This window comes from Phoca vitulina, unplaced genomic scaffold (assembly GCF_004348235.1).
Source record: "Phoca vitulina isolate PV1807 unplaced genomic scaffold, GSC_HSeal_1.0 scaffold43, whole genome shotgun sequence".
Lineage (NCBI taxonomy): Eukaryota > Metazoa > Chordata > Mammalia > Carnivora > Phocidae > Phoca > Phoca vitulina.
The window spans coordinates 3,790,099-3,813,379 of record NW_022589746.1 but is presented as its reverse complement, the minus strand read 5'-3'; the positions used below and the strand labels follow the sequence as shown (position 1 = coordinate 3,813,379).

The 23,281-nt window shown below is 45.0% G+C and overlaps 1 protein-coding gene across 3 annotated transcripts in view; it reads left to right on the top strand.

Annotated features, from left to right (window-relative positions):
* Positions 1 to 23,281, top strand: part of PCNX2 (pecanex 2) — a 304,545-nt gene that overhangs the window by 256,710 nt on the left and 24,554 nt on the right. For all 3 annotated transcript variants that reach the window (XM_032430306.1, XM_032430305.1, XM_032430304.1), the window contains 3 exons: positions 10,575 to 10,828; positions 17,262 to 17,495; positions 19,188 to 19,300. In XM_032430306.1, the coding sequence (XP_032286197.1) occupies positions 10,575 to 10,828; positions 17,262 to 17,495; positions 19,188 to 19,300 (601 nt within the window). The remainder of the gene's footprint in view (positions 1 to 10,574; positions 10,829 to 17,261; positions 17,496 to 19,187; positions 19,301 to 23,281) is intronic.

Genomic DNA, 23,281 nt, shown 5'->3' with positions numbered 1-23,281 from the left:
CATGCAGGGAAGTTTTGGGGCTACTGAGATGGAATTTAGTTATGCATGCAGATTTCATTAGCCTCATTAATACAGGACTGCTACATTTTTATCACAGCAAGATTAGTTTTCCAGAAATTTTCTAAGGGGAGGTCTTAGGAAATATTAGTGTCATTTGATAAAGTGGGGTTTTGGAAACCCATATCAGAAATGCATGATGTTGGGGCGCCTGGGTGGCTCAGTCGTTGAGCGTCTGCCTTCAGCTCAGGTCATGATCCCAGGGTCCTGGGACCGAGTCCCGCATCAGGCTCCCTGCTCCGCGGGAAGCCTGCTTCTCCCTCTCCCACTCCCCCTGCTTGTGTTCCCTCTCTCGCTGTGTCTCTCTCTGTCAAACAAATAAATAAAATCTTGTAAAAAAAAATGCATGCTGTTATGTGGACATTTACCTTTTCTATTAGTTGTCTAACTATACAGTTTTCTGTCAATTTATTCTTTTCTCAGTATTTCTTTAGGATGAATGATCCTGAATTTGTATATAATTTAGGTTTCATATATGCATTCCCATGGGACCAAATACTTCCAGTGTTTGCTCATACAGTAGTTCAAACAAGAAACCACACCAATATAGATTACTTTGTCCTCTTATTTAGAACAAAGTCGTGATGAAAATTACGTTTGTTTTTAAGTCCTTATATATCTAGATCATGGAGATCAGGATGTGACCATGATATCGGACACGTGGCCACATACAGTGTCTGGGTCAATAAATGTTTCTTGATAATAAAATCATAAGTTATAACTTAAAAACCAAATCTTATTTTCAGTATTCTTTTTTTTTAAAGATTTTATTTATTTATTTGACAGAGAGAGACACAGCGAGAGAGGGAACACAAGCAGGGGGAGCTGGAGAGGAAGAGGCAGGCTTCCCGCTGAGCAGGGAGCCCGATGCAGGGCTCGATCCCAGGACCCTGGGATCATGACCTGAGCCGAAGGCAGATGCTTAACAACTAAACCACCCAGGCACCCCTATTTTCAGTATTCTTGCAAAGTTTATAGATGTAGTTCTTTATTCATGCAGGCTGTGAAATATTGATTCAACCCAGTGCTGTTAGACTGTGAGGCTCTCAAAGGCTGAGACTCCTTGTCTTATTCATGTCCCTCCTCCAGTGTGCTGACTGGCTCATGCAGGATGCCCAGTAAATACTGGTTGAGGGAGAAATTAGAAGCCGTCCAAGGTTTCCTGAGCATCAGTTCTTTGCCAGGTACCATACTAAGCACTTTAATTATAGTCCTCATAATATTCTAGGATATTCCTTATAATAACTCTATAAAGTGAGCAGGTGTTATTATCCCTACTTGAGACATAAAAAAATTGGGGGAATGAGGTTCAGTAAGTTGCTCCAGGCTTCACAGTCCACAGCGGTGGAGGAGGGGTAAGCACATGGATGTGGATGTCCCCGAGGTCCATGACGTTTACAGTACACCACACTGCCTTGGAGGGGACAGAGGGAGGGATGGAGGGAGGGGGGAAGGGAGAGAGGGAGGGAGGGAGGGAGGAAAGAGAAAGAAAAGAATAAGTAACCATTTTTTAAAAATCTCTCTGGTTGTTGAAACTTAGAAGTTTTACCTGAAAGTGCTCTTAAATCTTAAGATGGTATCACCACCGTTAGCAGCTCAGTTTCTTGAATGATCAACTGCCTTAGCAACTGTGAAACCTGGAAGGCTCTTGCAGAATGAACGTGGGAAGCTCAGGCACGGTTATCAGGATGAGCCACACATTACCAGCAGATCTGGAAAACATCAAAAAATGGGATTTATGTGCCTGTTTGTGTGAAACGTTCTCGGCCATCTCATAGTTTGGCTAACACCCCATGATCACCGGCCTGTGGGGACATTTTTAAAATATCTGTGTCACTAATCTTATCTAAAGTTAATCCAACCCAAACCTTTCTCCTAACTGGCAAATCCATGGAAAGCCATAGCTGTCCCACTAATCTTGAAACTATCTAGAATTCTTTCTTCTCTATGACAACATTCAAGTCATTAGTGAGTCCTGAGTTCCTGTGTCTACATGGCTCAAGTAATTGGTTAAATCCCTTGGGTCCAAACTTTACCCATAAAATAATAGGTTCTCCATTCAGAATTGCTAAACACCGTATTCTTCTTCATTTCAAATTGTGTGACACGTTAGTGAGAGAGACAAAACCATACTTGTCTAGATAGCCAGTCTGGGGAGGAAAGGGGCTTTCCTGTTGGACATTCACAGAGTCTGCATATTTTAACAACACTCAAAAATAAGTTTGTTGGAGAAAAGTAAAATAAGACAACTTGGAATTAAATATGAATGAGAAAGTACCTGACTCTTCTGTGTAAAGTTGAGTGCGTTGGTTTTCTCATCTGTGAGTGGGGCAGGAGGGGGAGAAAAACCATAGTATGCACAGAGGTAATTATTATATATTTCAATGTTTCTTATATCTATGCTTCAAACCTGCCCAATATAAGTTACCATGTACACGAAGTGACTTGGTTCATTTCATGTTCTCCTGGGGGCTGGTAGAAAAAAGTAAATTCAGAGAACTTATGCTTATAATTTGTGAAGCCTTATTAGACAGTGTATGATGAGGGGAAAATACTGATTTTAAATTCAAAAGACCAGACCCTTCTACTGGAGGAGTTGCTTTTGAGACTCAGTGTCCTCATTTATAAAAGGAGAAATTACACCTGCATAAGCAGGTTAATGTGTGCGAGAAATGAGATGCTATCTGAGACATCACTTTTCAAGTTGATTAATAATACATAAATAGATGAGGTTTTGAAATAAAAATTCTCCAAGAAAAAACAATGCTATTTCACTGACAGGTATTCCACCACATTTAAAATCCAGCTTGCCAAACAGCGCATAAGAGAATTTTTATTCATATGGGTATGTCTTAAAGCAAATTGAGTCTCCTTGGAATATAAAATGGTTACGGTAAAAGTCTCTGCTGTGCCCACAAAATCAAATGTGTATAAATTATTCTAACATATTTTTTCCCCTACTGTGCACTGGGCCAATACACTTCTCCTAGATTCTCCCCGTGATACTTGAAAGGTGCACAAGTCCAATGCTGCCGAAGGCCTGGAACTTGGGACTAGGGGAGAAATTATCCAGTAATATAATAAAGAACTAAACTCGTTCAGTGTTACAATAGACCAATCCTACTCCTTGACTTCTGCTCTGTGACCTTGGTCGCATCCCATATTCTTGGCAATCTTTTTCTCCATCTTCAAGTTTGGATTAATTCCAAGGGGGTGATTATCAAATGGATGTTTAGCCAGCAGGAAACTGGATGTATAATAGGACAGCTTTACATATAAACATATTCTAGTTAGAATAATTATTTCTGCCCAGAAATTAAATCTGAAGTCTAGTAGATATAGAAGCCTCCTCCTGGGGCGAGTAGCTGGGGATAGATGACCTGCATCTACCTTTGAGCTCCTGTTCCAGGATTCTGTCCCAGAGAAGTAGTGCGGGGTGAGGAGGGGCAGAGAAAGGCAGCTCTGTGACTTTAAAACTATAGAAGAGGTTTGCGGGGCGGGGGGCGAATCACACTGTGACTTTCCTGAAAATGGCCATAATTCAAAAACCTTAAAAAGTCTTCTCGGATATTATTTCATCTGGTCACAGAATAGCCCCTTGATATAACTAGCTGGCAAGAGACAATGCTGGTTTAGATTTCCCCCGTTAGCATGTCTGTCGTTATATGTCTGGCACCATATGAGAAGCTCATTGAGCTGGGTATTTCTCCAACGAGAGCTGGCTGGGGCCGAGCTCTATCTCACACATCCACCGTGTTTCCAACATGTAACACACATGTGTGAGGTCCAAACTTTCGTGGAAGTGAACTGCTCTGAGCTTAGCTTTGACCATATCTGGTGACCTCCTCCTTTTGTGGCCCTGGGCAATTCAGGAACGATCTTAACTGTGATCTCAAAAGGGAATACAATTTATAAAATCCACACACATCCCGAAGTGTGTGTCTCTAAGTCCCACCTGCAGCTTGAAAAGCATGGGCTAAATCAGATCTTTGCCTAATTACAGTCCACTCCATGGCCAGGGACTGATTCTCTCCTGTCCGTCCCCTCTTCGTGACCTCGTTGCTCAGCCCAGTATCTGGCATGCTGGGCCCATAAAGGCAGTGACCATATGGAAACTCAGCTCAGATTAATGTCCAGTGAAGTCATTTTAACACGTTATTCCTGGAGAACACTAAACATAGCAATGATGATACATGGGGTTTTCCATGGAACCCAGTTAGATTCTTTGGGACACCTGAGCAGTGTTTCTCAAAGTACGCATGTCAGATAAGGAGGAAAATTGGAGGGTCGAGAGGCCTGATCTTTACAATATGTCGTGCATTTAGGCTTCATCGTGCGTGTTCTCGCTGGAAGGTTGTAAAGCCAGCTGACATTTTCTTTCAGTGAAGCCTTCCCACTACAGGGGACCATTTTTAATGTGTCCCTTTGAAGTCCCCATCACATAATGGCCCAGCATCTCCTTCATGTGTTCTGACCTCTTGGTAAACAGCCCTAGTTCCAGTCCCCATCATTTCGCACCTGCAGTGGGACTGTGGGTAGCTGACTTCCCCTCACCGGCCTCTTCTTTGCTCCCCCAAAGCTGCAGGAGAATATTTCTTAACTGCAACTTTACTCCTGTTTCCTTGAGACTCAAAAATCCCTACGACCTGCCTGTTACCTACAAAATCATGTTCAAGTGCCTCGGTAGGGGTCAAGTTTCCACTCCAGCGGGCCCACCCTGAGTCCTCTCTCCTCTGGCCCAGGCTTCCCAGCCTGGATGGCATCTCCCCCACAGGGCTGTTTGGAATGGAACGGGGGACACTTTGGGTTGAGTTTTGGTTAACGGACCTTCTGTTCAGGCAACTGTTCTCTTTGGCTTCCCGTCTTTCCCAAGAAACATCAGCTCTACCTCTGGCCTGGCTGACCATGAGAGCAGGATGGTCACCTGCCCACACAGAATATCTACATTCCTGGGCTTGTCAGGGAGAACACATTAAAATTTATTGCCGCTCAGTACACAATAATTGTCAGAACTGGGTGGAGAGAAAATGATCCATAGCAAGGATTTCCTCAAAGGGACGAAATTCTCCTGTCCTCAGGAGTCTCTAAAATCTGCCCTTGGGAGACACGAGAACCACATACTTAAAGCTAAATTGTTTTGGCCACCTATAGAGATGCTTTTTCTTTATTGCACTTTGGCTGTATTAGAACAGCTCACTGAGGCTTGTGTTCGTACTTTCTGGGCAATGCTGTTAAGGATGGTGTTCACCGTATTGCACAATATTTTTTTTATTAGGGTCTTGGGAATATTATCTTTCTGGTATCTTTGCCAGAAATAGCTATGACCCTTGCAAGGAATTATTCTGTTGTTGTCTTAAGGACACAAGAAACTATTCAAATTTTCTTTGTACATTGGCTGCTAGAAAGCCCCAGTGCAATCTGTGGTCCACCTTTAGTAAACAGACAGGGTATCACAGAATGCAGTTAGGGTCTCTTGACATTATTCTGGCTTCATCATATTTTTTCTTATCCCCATTTTTACCTAAATTTTATCATTTGCCGTTGTACTGTGCATGCCTTTTTAAATTGACTTCATTCCTTTTGGGAAATAAGTGTGAATAAATAAGCCAAGCCTGGCCTGTCGCTGGTAGATACGGCAAACTGCACTTAAAGGGGAGCAGTGCTTGCTGTTTGGGGAACTGACGAAGAGAGGAAGAAAGGGTCAGAGGTCAGGAGGGCTGCCAGGTATGCCAGGAATGGCTGCCCCACATGGTGGCCACACTCAGGAAATGGATACGTATCCTGTGTGGCAAGACATCTGGGATCTACTAGGTACATTTTCAGTTCCAAACATTAATTCCTTCTGCTTTAATTAGGCATTCTCATCTATCAGAACTAAGACCCTAAGACATTCTCAAAATAATTCAAAAATTATTTACTGAATGCCTTCTTATGTCCCGCTGACAGACCATGAGAACACCACAACACAAAAGATGCCAAGAGTCGGTTTCAATGGAAACACCAGACAGAAACAGCTAGCCCGCTCGTCATTCATTGACACCAATGGTGTGAGAGGTCACAGTGTGGGAACAGTTGGCCTCCAGTGTTCCCTTTGGAGGGAATGTGCTCTAAACCCTGTGAGCCTCTCCGAGAAGACTATGGTCTTGACTTGCATTTGAGCAACAAATTAGTGCATGTCCAGAAATGACTGAGTTTCTTATTTTCATCTTCTTTTACAATGTGATCCTGACCCTGCATCTTTTGTTCCTAAGAGAAGGTCTCAGCACCTACCTTAACTGTTTATTAAAAGCCTGCAGCAGTTATGATGTCTCTGTTGAGTGGCGGTCCTTCATGGCGCACTGTGTCCTCACCTGTCCTTTCGTCAATGTCGTTCCTCATGGTGTGTGGTTTTACTTATCTCATTCATGTGGTGGAAATCTAAACTTTGCATTGTATGGTGCACATGCGCACGCACACACGCGCGCAGGCACACACACACACACCTTCCAGTTTGTTTGATGTAAGAGGGAAAAAAACCAACCCTGACATTCAGCCCCACATGATAAATGCCTGGATGGAGAAGTATGGAGAGAGAAATTGGAAAGAAATGTGGATTTTTGAGACATGTCATTTAACCAGATTTGTTAATCTATTTGAGGTGAAAATCCTCCTCTCTGCTTCTTCCTTATGTAGCCTAAGAACTGCCTCACTTCTTCATTGAAAGAGAGTTTCTTGCTGAATTATATTATTTACTGGCAGAACACCAGTGTGGTTAGTGTGCCATTTGGTGGATGGAACATCTCCCACGCCCAGAGTCTACTGCCTGCCGTCCTAGGGTCCCAGTGGGCAGATCGGTTAGGACACTGGGGTCATTGCTCACTCTGGAAGCCCCAGAGCATGCAATCTGAATTACTCATTGCTTATAGTTCATGTATGTATTTATATACATCTCTATGGTTTTATATTGCAGAATGAGCTAAGAGACACTTGAAATGTTTAAAAAGACTGCTTTCACCTAAGACAAAGCAGTGAAGTTTTGGGGAAAGACAAATGGAATCACAAGATCTGGGATCAGCCCTTCACCGTTATACTTTATGTTACACAACCCCTTCCTGGTCGACTCCTATTTCATTGCCTGTTATCCTAACAGTTCTGTGTGTACATTATTATTTGAAGATTGTAGTTTTCCATCTCTGACCCATTCATTTGTACTATAAGAGAAGCTTAGTACCAACATTGACTTTATCTGCCACGTGCATAATGTAATCTGCTGTGCATTTTCTCAATAGGTATCTGTTGCCTGTGCATGCAGTGATCTGGATTAACATCTTTCTTTTATTTATTCATTCAGTCATTCATTCAGGCATCCCACCAACCACTTTGTTAGCACCCACTATGTACCAGGCACTGTGAATAATGATATGGGATCTTGGAAAAAGTGAATGGTATGGAAATGAATGTAGGGACAGTTTTCATGTTTGAATTAAGTCTCTAAAGACATGTAGAATGATTCAGAGAGTCACCCTTTTAGCTATGACTGAGTAACCAGTACTGGACTATCCTTCCTGCCATAAACAATTATAAAACTGGGAAAAATATATTCATCAACAGCTTTCAGGTATTGAACAGACAGTGCAAGGCTCTGATTATTGAGAGAAAGGAGACACGCAAAGTAAGCTCCATAATAATTACCCTTGTTCTCTTCCTGGAAGCCCTTTCCTATCTGTAGTAGGGGGAGGCAGCATCCAAACAGAATACAGTTGTCTTGCTGAGCTAGGGAGAGAGAATCAGAGTTCTGGATCGCTAATATAGCCGGACTTTGTGGGTCATAGTAGCAGATAGGAGTGAATTTCACAGAGAAGGTATGGCAAAAATCTGTACTGGGATCCTCCTTAGTGATTGGATGAATATTAACCTGCTGAATGTTAGAGATGAGTCCTGGCAGAGAATAGTAACTGGGGAGGTGTGAGCTATGTGGAGAATATGGAGGCCTAACAGTGCCAAGAATCACCCAGTGAGACGACCTTGTCGGACATCCCAGGAATTCAACCGAGACCCCAGAAAGACTTTAGAAGTAGAGATATCTTCACCCTAGAGATCTACTCTAGACACTCTCAAAGATTAAAAACAAGTTTCAAAAGGATCAAGATGACAAGCTGATGTGCAAATGAACGAACCCCTTAAGAGAACATAACTCTCTCTAAAAAAAGACCAGACTGTCAACACTATAGCATCAATGATATACAGCATATAATAAAAGTTTCTAGATATGAAAAGAAGCCAAAGAAAAGGATCCCATAACCAGGAAAAGAAAACGATAAATAGAAACACAGCCAAAGATGTTGGAGGTAACAGAAGTTTCAAACAGTTATTAATATGTTTAGGAAGTCTGAGGAAAAATTATCATAATGAATGACCTGATGGAGACTATCAATAGGAGAAAAAGAGAAATTCTAAAAATGAATAAAATACAACATCTGAGGTGAAACATTTAGAGGATAGAAGAAAAGATCAGTGGACTTGAAGACAAGGCAATAGAAACTATTCAAACTGATGCAAATAATAAAACGTTTAAAGAAAATAGAGACCCAGTGATCTGTGGGACAATATCAAGCATTATAACATATGTGTAAAAAATATAATAAAGTCATAAAGATTTTTAAACTCCTCAGAAGTGTTGCCCACACTAACTGCCCTTGCTTTTTTCTCTCCCACTGTCTTGAACTCGCTCCAAGAGGGCATCCCCTCCCCCACCCATCATGACACTGAAATCTCTTGCAAAGGTTATCTTTTACCTCTGTATTGTCAAATCTAACAGTTAATTCCTCATGTAATTTGACCTATAAGCATCATTTAACATAGCTGATGTTCCCTCTTCCTTGAAACTCTTTATTTTCCTTTTTAACTGGCTTTTGCTATTTTCTGGTTTTCTTCTGACCTCACAGGCCACTTCTATTCAATCATTTTGTTAGTAGCACCTCACATCCCCAACCTCTGAATGGAACACTCAGAGCTCAGCTCTCAGACCTGTCCTGCTCTCCCCAGATTATTTTAAATAGCCCCTCTCTCCTGATAATTCTCTCAAATGTTATAAATCTCTGCCAGAACCTTTGTCCTGAACTCCAGATTTCTTCATCCTACCGTCTGCTTGACATCTCCATTTTGATTAATAGCGAACAGCTAAAACTTCACATAGGCAAAAGAAAATTCCTGATCTTTCCATCTGCCCACCCAGAGGCTGCTCCCCCCACGATCTTGCCCTCCTCTGTGAAGGATAATTTCACTTTTCACCTTGCTCAGGTCAGACCACTTCGCACCATTCTTTGTGCATCTTTTCAACATCTCATATCCAAATTAGTTTGCAAATCCTATCAGACTACCTTCAGAGAGATCCAGAATCTAATCACTTCTCCGTACCTCCCCCAACGGCCTTTGTCCAGATCACCACTGTCTCATCTGTGTTAACTATCAGCCTATGTAACCGATGCCCGGGCTCCCACCCCTCATTCCTCTACAGTCCATTCTCTGAATAGCAGCCAGCACGATCTCCTATAACATAAATCAGACTACATTTCTCCTAAGCTAAAAACATCCAAAGGCTCCTCAACCTATTCCCAGTAGGATCTTTTCCTTTTCCTACTTCTGGCTCATACATACGATCAAGGAAACTGCTAAAGTATTTGTTAAATGTGCTACTAGATATTCACAAATCATGTGGCTGGTTTTTTTGAAACTAGATGCAGGCTATTCCATGTATTCCTATTAACTTCCAGGATATCACTTTCAGTCCACCATCCCATCTGTGGAGATAATTTTAGGTCACAGCTCTGCGTTGCGGGTGGTACCAGTAACTCATGTCGTTGGCATACTCTGTATGTTTCCCTTCAAATCATTGACAAAGAGGTTGAGGAAGATAGGCTGTCTCATTTTCAGAAATGGTTAATACCCATAATCTTCTGCTGTTTTTGGAATGAACTCCTTTGGAAATGTACTCAGGGCCCCCCGCATCCTGCCCTCAGTCACGTGAGGTGAGGTGGCATGCGAGGCAGGGTAGCATGGGTGGTATGCCCTGATCATTTGGCAATGGAGCTCTTCCAGGGAAAGAAGCAGGGAGCCTTCCTTCCTGAAAACACTTCAGCATGCACCAAACTTACTCTCAGACATCTCCACCTGCCACTTTTGTTTAGCCTCCTATGTGCTCAGCTGCGACCTGCAGGTTTCTGGAAAAGGGAACTCAAGGATATAACCATCCCGCATTTCAACCACTGGTGTCCATGAGCACCATGAAAGTCTGTCTCCTCTAACACACACACAAAATGGGGAGGAGGTGGCAGTCGGAATGAATACGAAGGAAGAAAAGAATTAATGATGAGCATTGTGACTCATGTGGGAATTAAAGAATTAAACACTTCTCCTGATTCCCAGACATTCTTCAGCATCTTCCCCTCTAATGGAGGAGGCAAAAGGAAAAGTCCATTCTGAGCCGAGGTGCCCCAATGACTCGTTGTATAACTTCCGTCGTGTTTGTCCTCTGCCAGGAACCTACTGCCAGCAGAGGGAGGTCGAGGCCATCATGGAAGGCGACGAGGAGGACAGAGGCTGTTGTTGCTGCAAACCGGGCCACCTCCCGCACTTCTTGTCCTGCAATGCCGCATTTCACCTCCGCTGGCTCACCTGGGAGATCACACGGACACAGTACATCCTGGAGGGCTACAGCATCATAGACAACAATGCAGCCACCATGCTGCAGGTGTTTGACCTCCGAAGGATCCTCATCCGGTACTACATCAAGGTACCGCTGCCCTGGGGCCCCAGACACTTGTCTGAGTAATAGTTCTGGGCTGACTCGAGAAGCTCCTGAAAAGCTTTGCAAAAAGCTAGATTCTGAAGCTTCTCCTTATCTTCTGAATCTGAGCCCCTGCTAAGTTTGGGAACCATTGGTTTTGTGAAAAATCCTCCAGGGCTTTTGTTTTGCCTGGAGTTCACGGCCTGAGTCTCTGTCCAAGTCTGGGCACTAATAGGCAGTTCCTTTTCTTACCTAGATCTGTTTCTTCACTTCTAACCCAGCCGAGCTAGGGGGAGGATGGCGATGATAAATGGCAACGTCCTGAAAACATCACCAAGGCTCCATGTTTATGTGTTATAAGTATCAGTTGAAATGCTCTGCCATTCCCACTTTAGAACCAGAATTATTTTTTAAGCTTAAAATGAAAACTCAAACATATAGTAAAATGGTCCAATTAGGATTAGTTATGACAGCCTTTCTTGCTCACATATTTTTCCCGTTGCTCAGTATCCATGTCTGCCCAACCTGTATTCAACTCAGAAAATGTCCCTGTTTGGAGTTAAGTCTCCCAGAGAACTAATGTAAGCTTCGAGCGAGGGTGCAGAGGCCCAATGGGGCGACAGCGCTTGCTAAAGGGGAGGGACAAGTGGGAGCAGCCAAGGCTGAGAAAGTCTTTGTGATGGTTCCTGTTTTGAGGGAGCTCTTTGCATGGTGGGAGCCCTGGAGCCTGGCCCTCAGAGGGGCCCACATTTTAATGCCATTTACAAGGAGGACACTCATCCGTCTGAGATCTCAGACTTCCTGCCAGCTGAGGCTGAGAGAGGGGGTCCAGCAGAAATGAGGAAATACAAAACAGAAAGATAACACAGGTGCCTGAAGCTTCAGGGGTTCCCACCAACTGAAAAGGAAGACGTTTAGAAATTCGGAATAGCTACTTAGGAGAGCCCCACGTGTGCACCAATACCACTAAAGTTTACAGGAAATAGAAGACAGACTGTGAAAAGTCAGAAGGTTAAATAACTCTTAATTATCACATCCCAAAGCAGTTGCAACGAGAAATGTTTGTGAAATGCTTTCCTGTGCTGACTATTTAAAACAGATTTAGTGGCTTGTACTCACCACCTTCATGCATCCTGAAGGGATGCAGAAATTTCCATCCATACCTCACACAAAACTGTCGGTGTTTTGCCCAGCCTTACATACATTGGGGAAGATTTGGAAAGCAAATCAGGGAGTGGTGAGCTCCTGCTTCCTAACTCCACAGTTTGCTCCCTCCACCTTATAAACTAGGCTGCAAGAAGTTTTTCTTACAGAGTCAATCCTAGGAAGCTCAGTGTATCAACTGGTAGTAGATTTGGCAGTGGGTCCTGAAAGAACGGTGGTATGCTCCTGTGAGAAGTATGTTTCTCTCACACATAAATGAAGAATGGGGTGATAGCTCCATTGCAGGAAGTCCTAGGCACCCAGATTCCTTCCAGCCACCAGGTCTACCATTTTGGAAACTTCGTGTTCCAAGATGGAAGCTTAAATGGTTGGAATAGAGGACAGAGTAAATGAAGAGCAAGGGCGTGCACCCCCGGTCCCCTAGAAAGCCTCCTGGAAGCTGCCACAGTATGTCCCTATTATATCCCGGGGGCCAGAAGCTCGTCCTGTCCGTGCCAGCTGTGAGGGGTTGGGGAACGTGCATTCTGGGCAGCCTGGAACCCAGGTACAAATCGTCTAGAGCCCCCACTGTTGTTTCCAGTAGAGTTTCCACCCTGCCCCCATCGTCCCCCCCCTCTGCACAAACATTCCCCTGTGCTCCCCGCCCCCATCCCTGCCAGGCATCCTCCTCCAGCTCCTCTCTCCTCATTCCACGTGCACACAAGCTACCCTGGGGCCCGTGCTGACATTCACCTCGCCTTGCTCTGAAATCTGTTCTACTTCACCTTCCAGCGACTCCCTAAGCACGGGAGCCGCACAGACCTGACTCCTCTCTGGGTCCCCAGAGTTCAGTGTGATGACTTGCATAGGGCAGTGTCCGGTGCATTTTTTGGACGGAATGAACAAAGGTAACATGGATCCTGGGTCCAGGCCACACCAGTCTGGGTGGATGAGATTCAGATATCAGCAAGAGTCTGAGTGACCTGCTGTAGGCATTCGTGTTGAGAATGGGGTTCAATACTGAGCCACATCTCTGTGAATCGGGAGCTCCCCGTCAACAGCCTTTCCATGAGCCAGACAGGTGGGCGGACCTGGCTCACATGGTGGAGCCACAGCAAGTCACTATGGGTGAGAGAGAATGGAGAGAGAAGGGATGAGATACCTTTTCTGGGTTTACCCTCTTGGCTTTTCCAGAGGCCTCGGGGGCACCACCTGGGACCTGCTTTTTAACGCTTCCCTCCCTTGAACTAGTAAGTGAATCGATATTCACTTTCCTCCTCTCCTAACTCCAAGAAACATGCCTCCCAATTCCCTGTACGTTTTCTAAAATGGCAATTTGCAGTCTGATAAAAGTCCAGGATAATGTGCAAATGGCAGAGGCTGAAGGAGCACCCCCCGGCCCCTGGAACCTGCCAGGTAATACTTAGTTTGTGGGAGAACAATGCCTTTAACTCTGTTTTCCAAGAAAGGGGAGCGATGCCAACATGAGAGTTTCAGGTGGGGTAGGAGAGGCACACAACGCAATGGTTCGCTACCTGGTGGGGGGCTTCTCACGAGCTGGGGGCAGAGCCCCGTGACATCACACTCCCTGAATAAGCCAGCTAATTATGGATTTGCACGTCCTACCCAGAAATTCCAATTCCATGGGCCTGGGGAGGGGCCCTAGCACCTGTATTTTTGAATTAGTTTCCTAAGTGATTTAATATACAGTGAGGTTTAGGAAGGACTACAGATGTATTTGTGCTCAAAAGAAACAGATTTCTCTTAAATTCCAAATCAGTGCACAGGAAGGGCCGAGATGTGGGGGTTGATGGGGTCTCACGGCGCCTCCTGGTTAATTCACATCTACACCGACGGGGCTGTTCATGCGAGGCTTTCTCTAAATACAGCACTCAGTGCTTGCCCACCCTTTGGTGTGGGGTAGCTCAGAACTTGCGCTCATTCCCCCCCGGAGTTAGTTAAAGAAAATGTCAGGCATGCCGAGTGGCTGTTAGAACAGGAGAAGCAGTCTTTTAGGGTAAAAAACTAACGAGTGTTTTCTTCTTTGGCTTTGGTTACGTGGTGAACAGAATCACCTTTGTAGTGCTGGATTGCTTCAAGTTGCAAGAACTTGGTTTCATTCTTTTTATCATTAATATTATTTTTATTGGGCCGGCAAGTCAAAAAGGAAGAAAAGCTTGGAATAATTCCATTACACAAAAGGATTTTTTTTTATCTCCTGATAAACTGGGTCAGTTCCGCCACCCTCTATGAATATATTTGAAATCATTTCCTTCCTGACGACTGGAGGTTTTCCCTGGTGCCTCCTCCTCCTTCCCTCCATTTATTAGTGATCAAAACCCTCTTAGCAGTCAAGAAATCAGCTTTCAGCGAGGGCCGGGTTTTCCCGCTGCCATTGTTCCTGTCCAAGCCTTTCAGAAAGGAGAGGGGCTTATCGCTTGCCTTGCAGAATGGGGAGCACAAAACCTGGACATGTGGGGGGCTGCCTGCCAGGGCCCCTCTCCTAGAACGCGCTGTCTGATAGAATATGCTGATCTACAATTAAAATGAGAAACCAGGAGAATCCCTGCTGGAGGAGCCAGATATGGTGAATTAATTCAGAAGAGGTCTTGCTTTCAACATGGATCAGGTTCTATGTCATCAATTCATTTTCTCCAGCCTTACTTCTCAGTTTTACTTAGTGTTGTACCCATTTCATCCTGATAGATTCTGAAGGATTGCACACTGCTCATTGACTCCGTCTCCCTGACAGAATTTCTGCCTAAATCAAGTGGAAACGGGGCATGGTTTGCAAGGATTGGGTGTGTTCTGTGTTCTCTGGGCAAGAGGAACAGATTCTCCTCGCGCACTGGGGGGAGGGGCAGGAGCAGAGGGAAGTGGGAGCCCAGCTGGGGGTGTGCTGAGAAGTCGACACTGCAAAATTTTGCCAGACCTAGAGGAGGAAGTTTTAGCCTCTGGGATTCGAAGTCCTTGTTAACTATTCTGACTTCATCGGTCGAGGGGGTTATTTTCATTCCCCCCCTAGAAAGGAATGAAAAGGTAAACGTCCTTCGAGTTTTGTTTGTTGTTCCTATCTGGTTCATGGGATTAGGACATATTGGGAAAAACTAGACCAGATGTTTGCTAGAGCCAGATGTTCATGCAGACCCAATTTCTTTGTGGCCTTTGTAATTGTCAGCAGAGACGCTGTGCCTTTGGCCACGGTCATGGATCCCGTTCTGCTTGTAACTTTGGGTCAACTGCTTACACTGCCTACCTCCTAGAAGCTTTAAATTATCCTGCCAGCAAGCAGGCAGTAGAAAACCCTCCAGAGTCAGAATTGACGTTTCTGAACATTAGACTCAGCGGTCTCTCCTGGCCCCTAATGTCATCTGTGGCCTCACCCCTGCTCCAGACCTCACCTGAGCCTACTGCTCGCTCCCTGGGCCTCAAGCCCCCTGGGTAGGTAAGGCAGAGACGTCAGGCCTTGTACTGAGTTCTTCATGTGCACTCGCTCATTTTAAACCTCAAAATAATGAAGAGAAGTGCGCTTTGCTAGCACTTCTGTCCTTCCCACCTCCTTCTCAGCTTCCTATGGCCTCTTCCTCCTTCCCTCCCTCTCTGTCCCCTCCCTCCTTACCCTGAAGGGACTTCTCCAGGCCAGCAAGGTTGTCCTGGGTGCAGTGCTGCAGAAATGCAATAGTGCATGAACTGTGGATGTCATTTGGGGTCCCCTGCTCCCCCACTTTGGGGTCAGGTGGGCTATGAAGCCTAATAGGGAATATGCCCCAAAGAAGGAAGGCCACACACCATGAGCCACAGATTAGCCTTCCCAAAGTCCAGGATGCTGGTGGTCCGAACAGCGGAGAATGGCTTAGTCAGGCCTTTCCCATTGTTTGGCCCCAATCCGGGGACCACCTGCTCAAACTCCTCAGACACCCTGAGATCAGACACTCCTCAGCAACCTCCGATCTCGGTGCTCCAGATTTCACATCCCAGCTGAAGGGAGGGAAGAGCCGGAGAGAAGGCAGGAGGCTGCCTGGAAAAGTGTCTTTGCCCACTCAAGTCACAGGTGCCAGCCCCCTAAGCCCTGGCCAGGCCCAGGCCATGTGCGTTCCTGTCTGTCTTCTCCCTCGGGAGGAACGTGTGTCTACGATCAGAGAACGCCGTTGATTAAGGGTTTGGGGCCATAAGAGCGTGCATCACTGCCTCCTCACACCAAATACCACCCCTCCCTGTTGCTTGTGATTCCCAGGTGAGATGCAAGCCAGGCTACCGGAGCAGGGGGAGGGCTTGGGCGGGGGGCAGCCTCAGTGGCGCTGAGCACCACGTCCATTTGCCCGTGGTAATAAAGTGCAGTGAAGGTTGCAGAGGAGGTGTACTCTCCCATCTGCTGCTGATGTGCCTGTATCGGAGCTGGATTTTCACCTTCTCTGCTGTATTTTGACTTCTCCGGGCCGGGAGCTAGCCTTTCTGAAGGAGGAATTCATTCGCGAACTACAAGATGGCTTTCAATAAAGCTGTGACTCAGAATGAGAAGGCCCGAGGGTGGCATTTTCGCCAATTGGGATTCCTAAGTGGCATGTCTGATGGAGGGGAAAACATGGGTTTTTTGGGAAAGCATCACAGATGTCCACCGTCTGGGAACCCGGGATTATGTACGCATGTGTGTTTCGACAATTCTACATCATAAGTACTTTCCATAAGAACTTTGGTGTTTTCATTCATTAAACACTCCCGAGCTGGGGTCCTGGAAGAGGGTCTGCCCCAGTCTCTTTCGGCTGGATCAGCCATGCTTGGCATCCACAGAAGCCTGCGGTAACCCAAGGGTGCTTTTGTGTGTCTCTCTCAGAAAGGATTGGGCTGGCTGTCATTCTTCTTCACCACGGAACTTCTGTCCTGGTACATTCTGTTAACGTTCTGTTCTTCTCACTTCCCTCATCCCTGTGGTGACCCATAAGAGAGGACATTTTAGAATGTCCCAAGTGAGTTCCTATGCATTAAATCTAGCAGGAAAGGGGCACCTGGGTGGCTCAGTTGGTTAAGTGTCTGCCCCGGGGTCCTGGGATCGAGCCCCAAGTCTGGCTCCCTGCTCAGCAGGGAGTCTGCTTCTCCCTCTGCTCCTCACCCCACTCATGCTCTCTCTCTCTCTCAAATAAATGAATAAAAAATCTTTAAAAAAAAAATCTAGCAGGAAATACAATGACACCACATGTCAATCCCTGACATTGATTGACTTTATGAGATATAATAAATAAAAAGTCGTTCTGTCTTTAGAATGGCTGTAAGGGCTCAAATTCTTGCTTTCTCTCCACAGAGTATAATATACTATATGGTAACGTCCCCCAAACTTCTCTCCTGGATCAAAAACGAATCCCTTCTGAAGTCTCTGCAGCCCTTTGCCAAGTGGCATTACATCGAGCGTGACCTTGCCATGTTCAACATTAACGTTGATGATGACTACGTCCCGTGTCTCCAGGGGATAACCCGCGCCAGCTACTGTAATGTTTATCTAGAATGGATTCAGTACTGTGCACGGAAGAGACAAGAGGTAGGTCAGGGAGGTGGGGGCCAGAGGTGTTGGGTTAAATATAAAACACAAGGAGCATTTTATAAAATCCATCTCTTGTAATACTGTATGGTAGATGATAATAACATAGTGGAGAGAGAACATTGGTATTTGGATAAATGTTTATTTAACACTTAAGCAAAATTTTAAAGGAAGAAGTCATATACCTTGTCTCCAGTGAAGGAGCCTTGAAGGTGTTATCTCCCTCTCTACTGTTCTCAGGCATAGTGCGGTTTTAAGCCTCTAGCATGGCTTTCAAACTCTGGAAACTCCTTTGTGTAGAGCTGCTTTTTGAGATTTCCGTACAAAGGATATCTGTGCTGAAATACAAAGGAGTTACTGGACGTATTGAATCGTGGACAGGCAACCAATCTGTTTAGCAATCAAGATGGTCCAACCCACTCGCACAGTTGTGTCTCTTGTGCATTATTGCTCCCGTGCGGGGGACACTTCTGGAGATGAATGCAGCCTCTTAGAAATGAAACCAAGGACAATGACAGCTTCTCAAAAGAAGAGGAGGAGGGTTGGCAAGGAGGAGGAGCAAGGGGAGGAGAGAGGGAAGGGAAGCAAAGGGAGGGAGTTGGTTGACCTTGCTTCCTGGGGTTTGAAAAGCTGGATCAGGATGCCGTTGATGGAGACAGTAGATTCAAGTTGAAAACAAGCTCCTCAGTAGTGAAGTATGTCACCCAATGACTTGTGGGGACAAACCAAATTACGACCCTAATCCAGGTCCTTGACATTTTCGTGAGTGATTGAAAACAGGTTGTCGAAGGAGCAGGTGACAGAATCTGCTTTCTCCAGATGCAGCAAGGAGAATGTGTGCTGATTTCTTAACCCCTGCTTGGCCTCTTCAGGTGGTTGAGGTATTCAAAGAATCTATCGGTATCCCTAGCTATCCTTGTGATAGTGCTCTTCTTTCCTCATTTCATTCATGAAATCATTTCATTTCTCTTGTAAAAGCTATTTTGACTCTTTCTTCTGCATTTTCCCCACCCCTTTTTTTTTTTTTTTTAAAGATTTTATTTATTTGAGAGAGAGAGAATGAGAGAGCATGAGAGGGGGTACGGTCAGAGGGAGAAGCAGACTCCCTGCCGAGCAGGGAACCTGATGCGGGACTCGATCCCGGGACTCCAGGATCATGACCTGAGCCGAAGGCAGTCGCTTAACCAACTGAGCCACCCAGGCGCCCCTCCCCACCCCTTTTTTAAGCTGACTTTGGATGACCTCTTTAATTTAGCTGTTTATTGTGGACTTATGGTCAATTCAGGGCTCCTCGTTGTAGGGAAAACAGAAAACCCTCACCTGCCCATGATTCCTGTACTCCTTCCCTCCCTGCTAGTCATACCCCTGCCCTGTGGTAAGGTGGGCATTCATTTGTAAGCTCCCCCCATCCTCACCTGTGAAGTGCCATATTCAAAATTCCAGAGAATTAGGTCAGCAAGGCACATGGTAGCCTCTTTTCTCCCCTAAAGTAGCTTCCTCATTTCAAATTTTTTTTCCACGTCCAACCACAAGAGAAAGTGTTTCAGGAATCAGAGGGTTCTCCATCCCTGGGGCATGCTACTGGACCAAGTGACCACAATGGCTGACTTGCAAAGCCCCCTGGGATATGATTCTGTGTCGGTGCATGATGGAACCCTTGGGAAAGTTGAATTAACATCCTTGCTCTTTCAGCCCTCCAAGAAGCTGGACAGTGATGAGGACTCTCCTTTAGTGACCCTGTCCTTTGCCCTGTGCATCCTGGGGAGGAGAGCTCTGGGAACGGCAGCCCACAACATGGCTCTCAGGTATGTGAAGAAACAGTTGGTACAGGCACCAGGATTTTATATTTTTGACAGATTTTTGTCAGTCATTTTCTTTATTTTAAAGTTGGACTGCTTATGTAGATAGTTCTTGCCATAATAAATTATGTTGGGCCCATAAGGAGGCTTTTGGATCACTGTGACCTTTGGGAGTTCTACGTTTGGAAATGGCACTAATACAGAGTAGCTAAATCCCCAGGATTCTGGGTACAGGACCTTTTGTGTTACAGGGGTCCTGGTGGATTTGCTGGAAAGATGAAATGAAATCATTTATAGGAATTACCTAGCCTGGTCTCTAGCAAAATTAATGCTTAATAAAGGTCTGTTCCCAGGGCGCCTGGTTGGCTCAGTCGGTTGAGCATCCAACTCTTGCTTTTGGTTCCGGTTGTGATCTCAGGGTCATGTGATCGAGCCCCAAGTCGGGCTCCATGCTCAGCGTGGAATCTGCTGCAGATTCTCTCTCCCTCTTCCTCTGCCTCCCATCCCCCATGCTTGCGCTCGCGCTCTTGCTCTCTCTCTCAAATAAATAAATCTTAACAAAAAATAAAGTTTCGTTCCCTTTCCCTGTTTTTCCACGCAAAAGAAAAGCATCACGTCTGTGCTCTAGTCCAGACTACCCTGCCCTGTCTCTGTGGGGCTTTGATTAATTGGATGTCCCTTTGGCTGTTTTTTCAAGCTCTCTTTCTACCAGATCTTCCTGCCCTGTATGTAAATAGCTCAAGTTTCTCTCCTTTTTTAAACAGTTGAGCTATAATTGACATATAACTTTGTATTAGTTTCATAATGATTCAATATTTGTATATATTGCAAAATGATCACCGCCATAAGTCTAGTTAATGTGCATCACCATATGTATTTTTATTATGTTACAAACCTTTTATCTTGTGATGGGAACTTTTAAGATTTACTCTCTTAGCAACTTTCAAGTATGTGATACAGTATCATTAACTAGAGTCACGACGCCATACATTACATCCCATGACTTATTTATCTATGACGAAGTTGGTGCCTTTTGCCCACCTTCACCCATTTCGTATGTCCCCCCCGCCACGCCAACTCCAGCACCCACCAGTCTGTTCTCTGTATCTATGAGCTTGGTTTTTTCATTTTGTTTTTTTAGATTCTATATATGTAAGATCATACGGTATTTGCCTTCCTCTGACTGACTTCACTTAGCATAATGCCCTCAAGGTCCATCCATGTTGTCACAAATGGTAGGATTGCCTTCTTTTTTTTTTTTTTTTAAGATTTTATTTATTTATTTGACAGAGAGAGACACAGCGAGAGAGGGAACACAAGCAGGGGGAGAGCGAGAGGGAGAAGCAGGCTTCCCGCCGAGCAGAGAGCCCGATGCGGGGCTCGATCCCTGGGCCCTGGGATCATGACCTGAGCCGAAGGCCAACGCTTAACGACTGAGCTACCCAGGCGCCCCAGATTTCCTTCTTCTTATGGATGAATAATATTTCCAAGTTTCTCTTCTTAAAGAACAAAAACAAAGTTAAATCCTCTCCTGGCCTTTTCACCCTCCACCCTCTATCACCCAGTCTTCTCTTGCATTCACGAACAAGCTCTGGAAGTTTCCGTCACCAATGACGCAGAGCTCAGTGGCCCCCACCACCCCGCCGCCAGTTTGCCTTCTGCTCCTGCTACTCCCATGAAGCTGCTGTCATGAAATGGTGTTCTTATCGCCAGGATCACTGGCCGTTTCAGACTTCTCCTTGGGTACTTAGCACCAGGGGCTGGGTGTTCTAGATTCTGCTCGTCTGTCAGGATCACCTCAATGGGTACACATTAAAGTCTCCTGGGGGGCTTTTAAATATCCTGGTGCCCAGGCCCTACCCCAGTCCAGACCAGTGACATCAGAATCCCTGTTGGTGGGTGCAAGCATGAGGATTACTCACGCCCCCCCACCCCCCAATGATTTCAGTGTGTGGCCAAGGCTGAGCATCATACAAAACCAGGGAGCTCGAAAAGCAGCTCCATGTAGGCTCCCCTCACTGGTTTCTCCTCTGCTTGCACTTTCTTCGGGATTTCTGTATCATACCATTGACACCAGGTTCTTTTGATACTCAACTGGAGTGAGTGTTCATAGGCCGGATTATAATCTTCTGAAGGGCAAAACCCATGCACGTATTGACTTAACCTTCACAAGCCCTGGTGAGTCCAGGGTGCCCTCCTTCAGGGGACGGCGGGGAGCCAGGGCACCACGCTGTGGAAGGGCATCGGCCGTTACGTGTTGTGCGTCGGTAAGGGGTGAAGTGGTGTGGTTGGCGTGTCTCTTCATTTCTCTCTGGAGACCATAACCTTGAGTCACTCAGATGTAAAGATCAGCACCGAGGTAGTCAGAACATGTGACAGCTATTCCTTCAACTCCCACATCTCTGAATTTCCTGATTTTCTTCACAGGTGAGAAAAGCGACTTACACGTTAGTGCTGAGCTAAAACCTCTTCTAGGAAATACCCCAGGGAGGGAGCTGATGGGCTTCTCCTGCCTGACTCAGCATCCTGCTATGACCCTGGGCCATTCCCTCTGTGGTCTATTGTCTGGGTCCTAATTTAATGATGGAAAGCCTAGCAGGAGGCTCAAAGGTAGGCTTTGTAAAAACAGGATGATGTGGCTACAGCAGGGGCTCCTCACGAAACTGTAAGGAGGGAATGCAGTTGGGGAAGGGCTTCAGAGGATTCTGGAATCACGAGTCTTCAGATAATCCTAGCATCCAGGCAAGCGATCTTTTGTTTGATCCATTTGAAGTCGGTTTTTTTAAACAAATAAATTCTGAATTTTCTGTACAAATTGCAGATAAAATGCTTCAAGGGTTTATTATCTCAGTTCCCACCTAAGCAATTTGCAAAGACTTCTTCAATCTTGCTCTTCGCGTAACTTGTTCAATTATTCCTGATCCAGGTGTTTCTTGCCTGGTCTGCTTTATTTATTTTTCTCTTGATTAAGCACCAGGCTCACCAGCTGCTTTTTTAAACCTTGAGTTGATGGGATTTTCTTTGTTTCAAACAGTTTCTCATACTCAGTGTCAGCTCTGCTCGTTCCAAACATAGTGATGAGATAAATCTGGGAATAATATTCTCGGTACTCTGAGGAAAGATTTGATTATCTGGGACTGGTTCCCTTTACTAAGTGGTCCCACACCACAGCAAAATCCTGTGGCGTGTTTTCATTTCAGTCCAAAGACCAATAAAGGTAACTGATTTCACACACCGCCCTGGCCCAGTGGTTCCTTGGGCCTGACGTCCGTGAAGTTCTGACTTGGTTGTGTCGTGGGATGTGGGGAGGGATGCAGCATGAGGGGAGGTGAGACGGAGCATGACAGGGCCCCCACCTCTACTTTACCCGAACAGCTGTGCTCTATATTTTATATGCTAGAATTCAATAACTGGTTTTGCTTGCAAAAAAAAAAAAAAAATGATTCCATAGCTCAAAAAATGTTTAAATGTAATTTTTATAGATATAATCAAATGGCTCTCCAAAAGAGCTGCCCCAATTTGTAATCTAACCAAGAATGTTTTGCCATATCCTCACTAATGCTGGAGATTCGGTCTTTAAATTTTCTAGTCTCATGGGTGAAAAATTATCTCATTCTCATTTGAATTTGCATTTCTATTATCAATAGTGAGGTAAGGATCATTTTACATATTTATTGGCCACATATTTTTTGTGTGAATTGCCTGCCTATTTATGTGCTTTACCCATTTTTATTAGGCTCTTACTGAGTTTTGGGAGGTATTCTCTCATATTATGATCTTAATATGTGTTAAAAATATTTTCTATCAAGGTGCACTTGTCTTTTATTTTTATCTATAACACCTTTTTAAAAAATTATAATTTCAGGATTTTGTGTCTTTCTTAAAAGTGTTTTTTTTTTTTATTTTTCAGCTCCAGGATATAAAAATACCCCCTATTTTCTTTCTTTTTTTTTTAAAGATTTTATTTATTTATTTGACAGAGAAAGA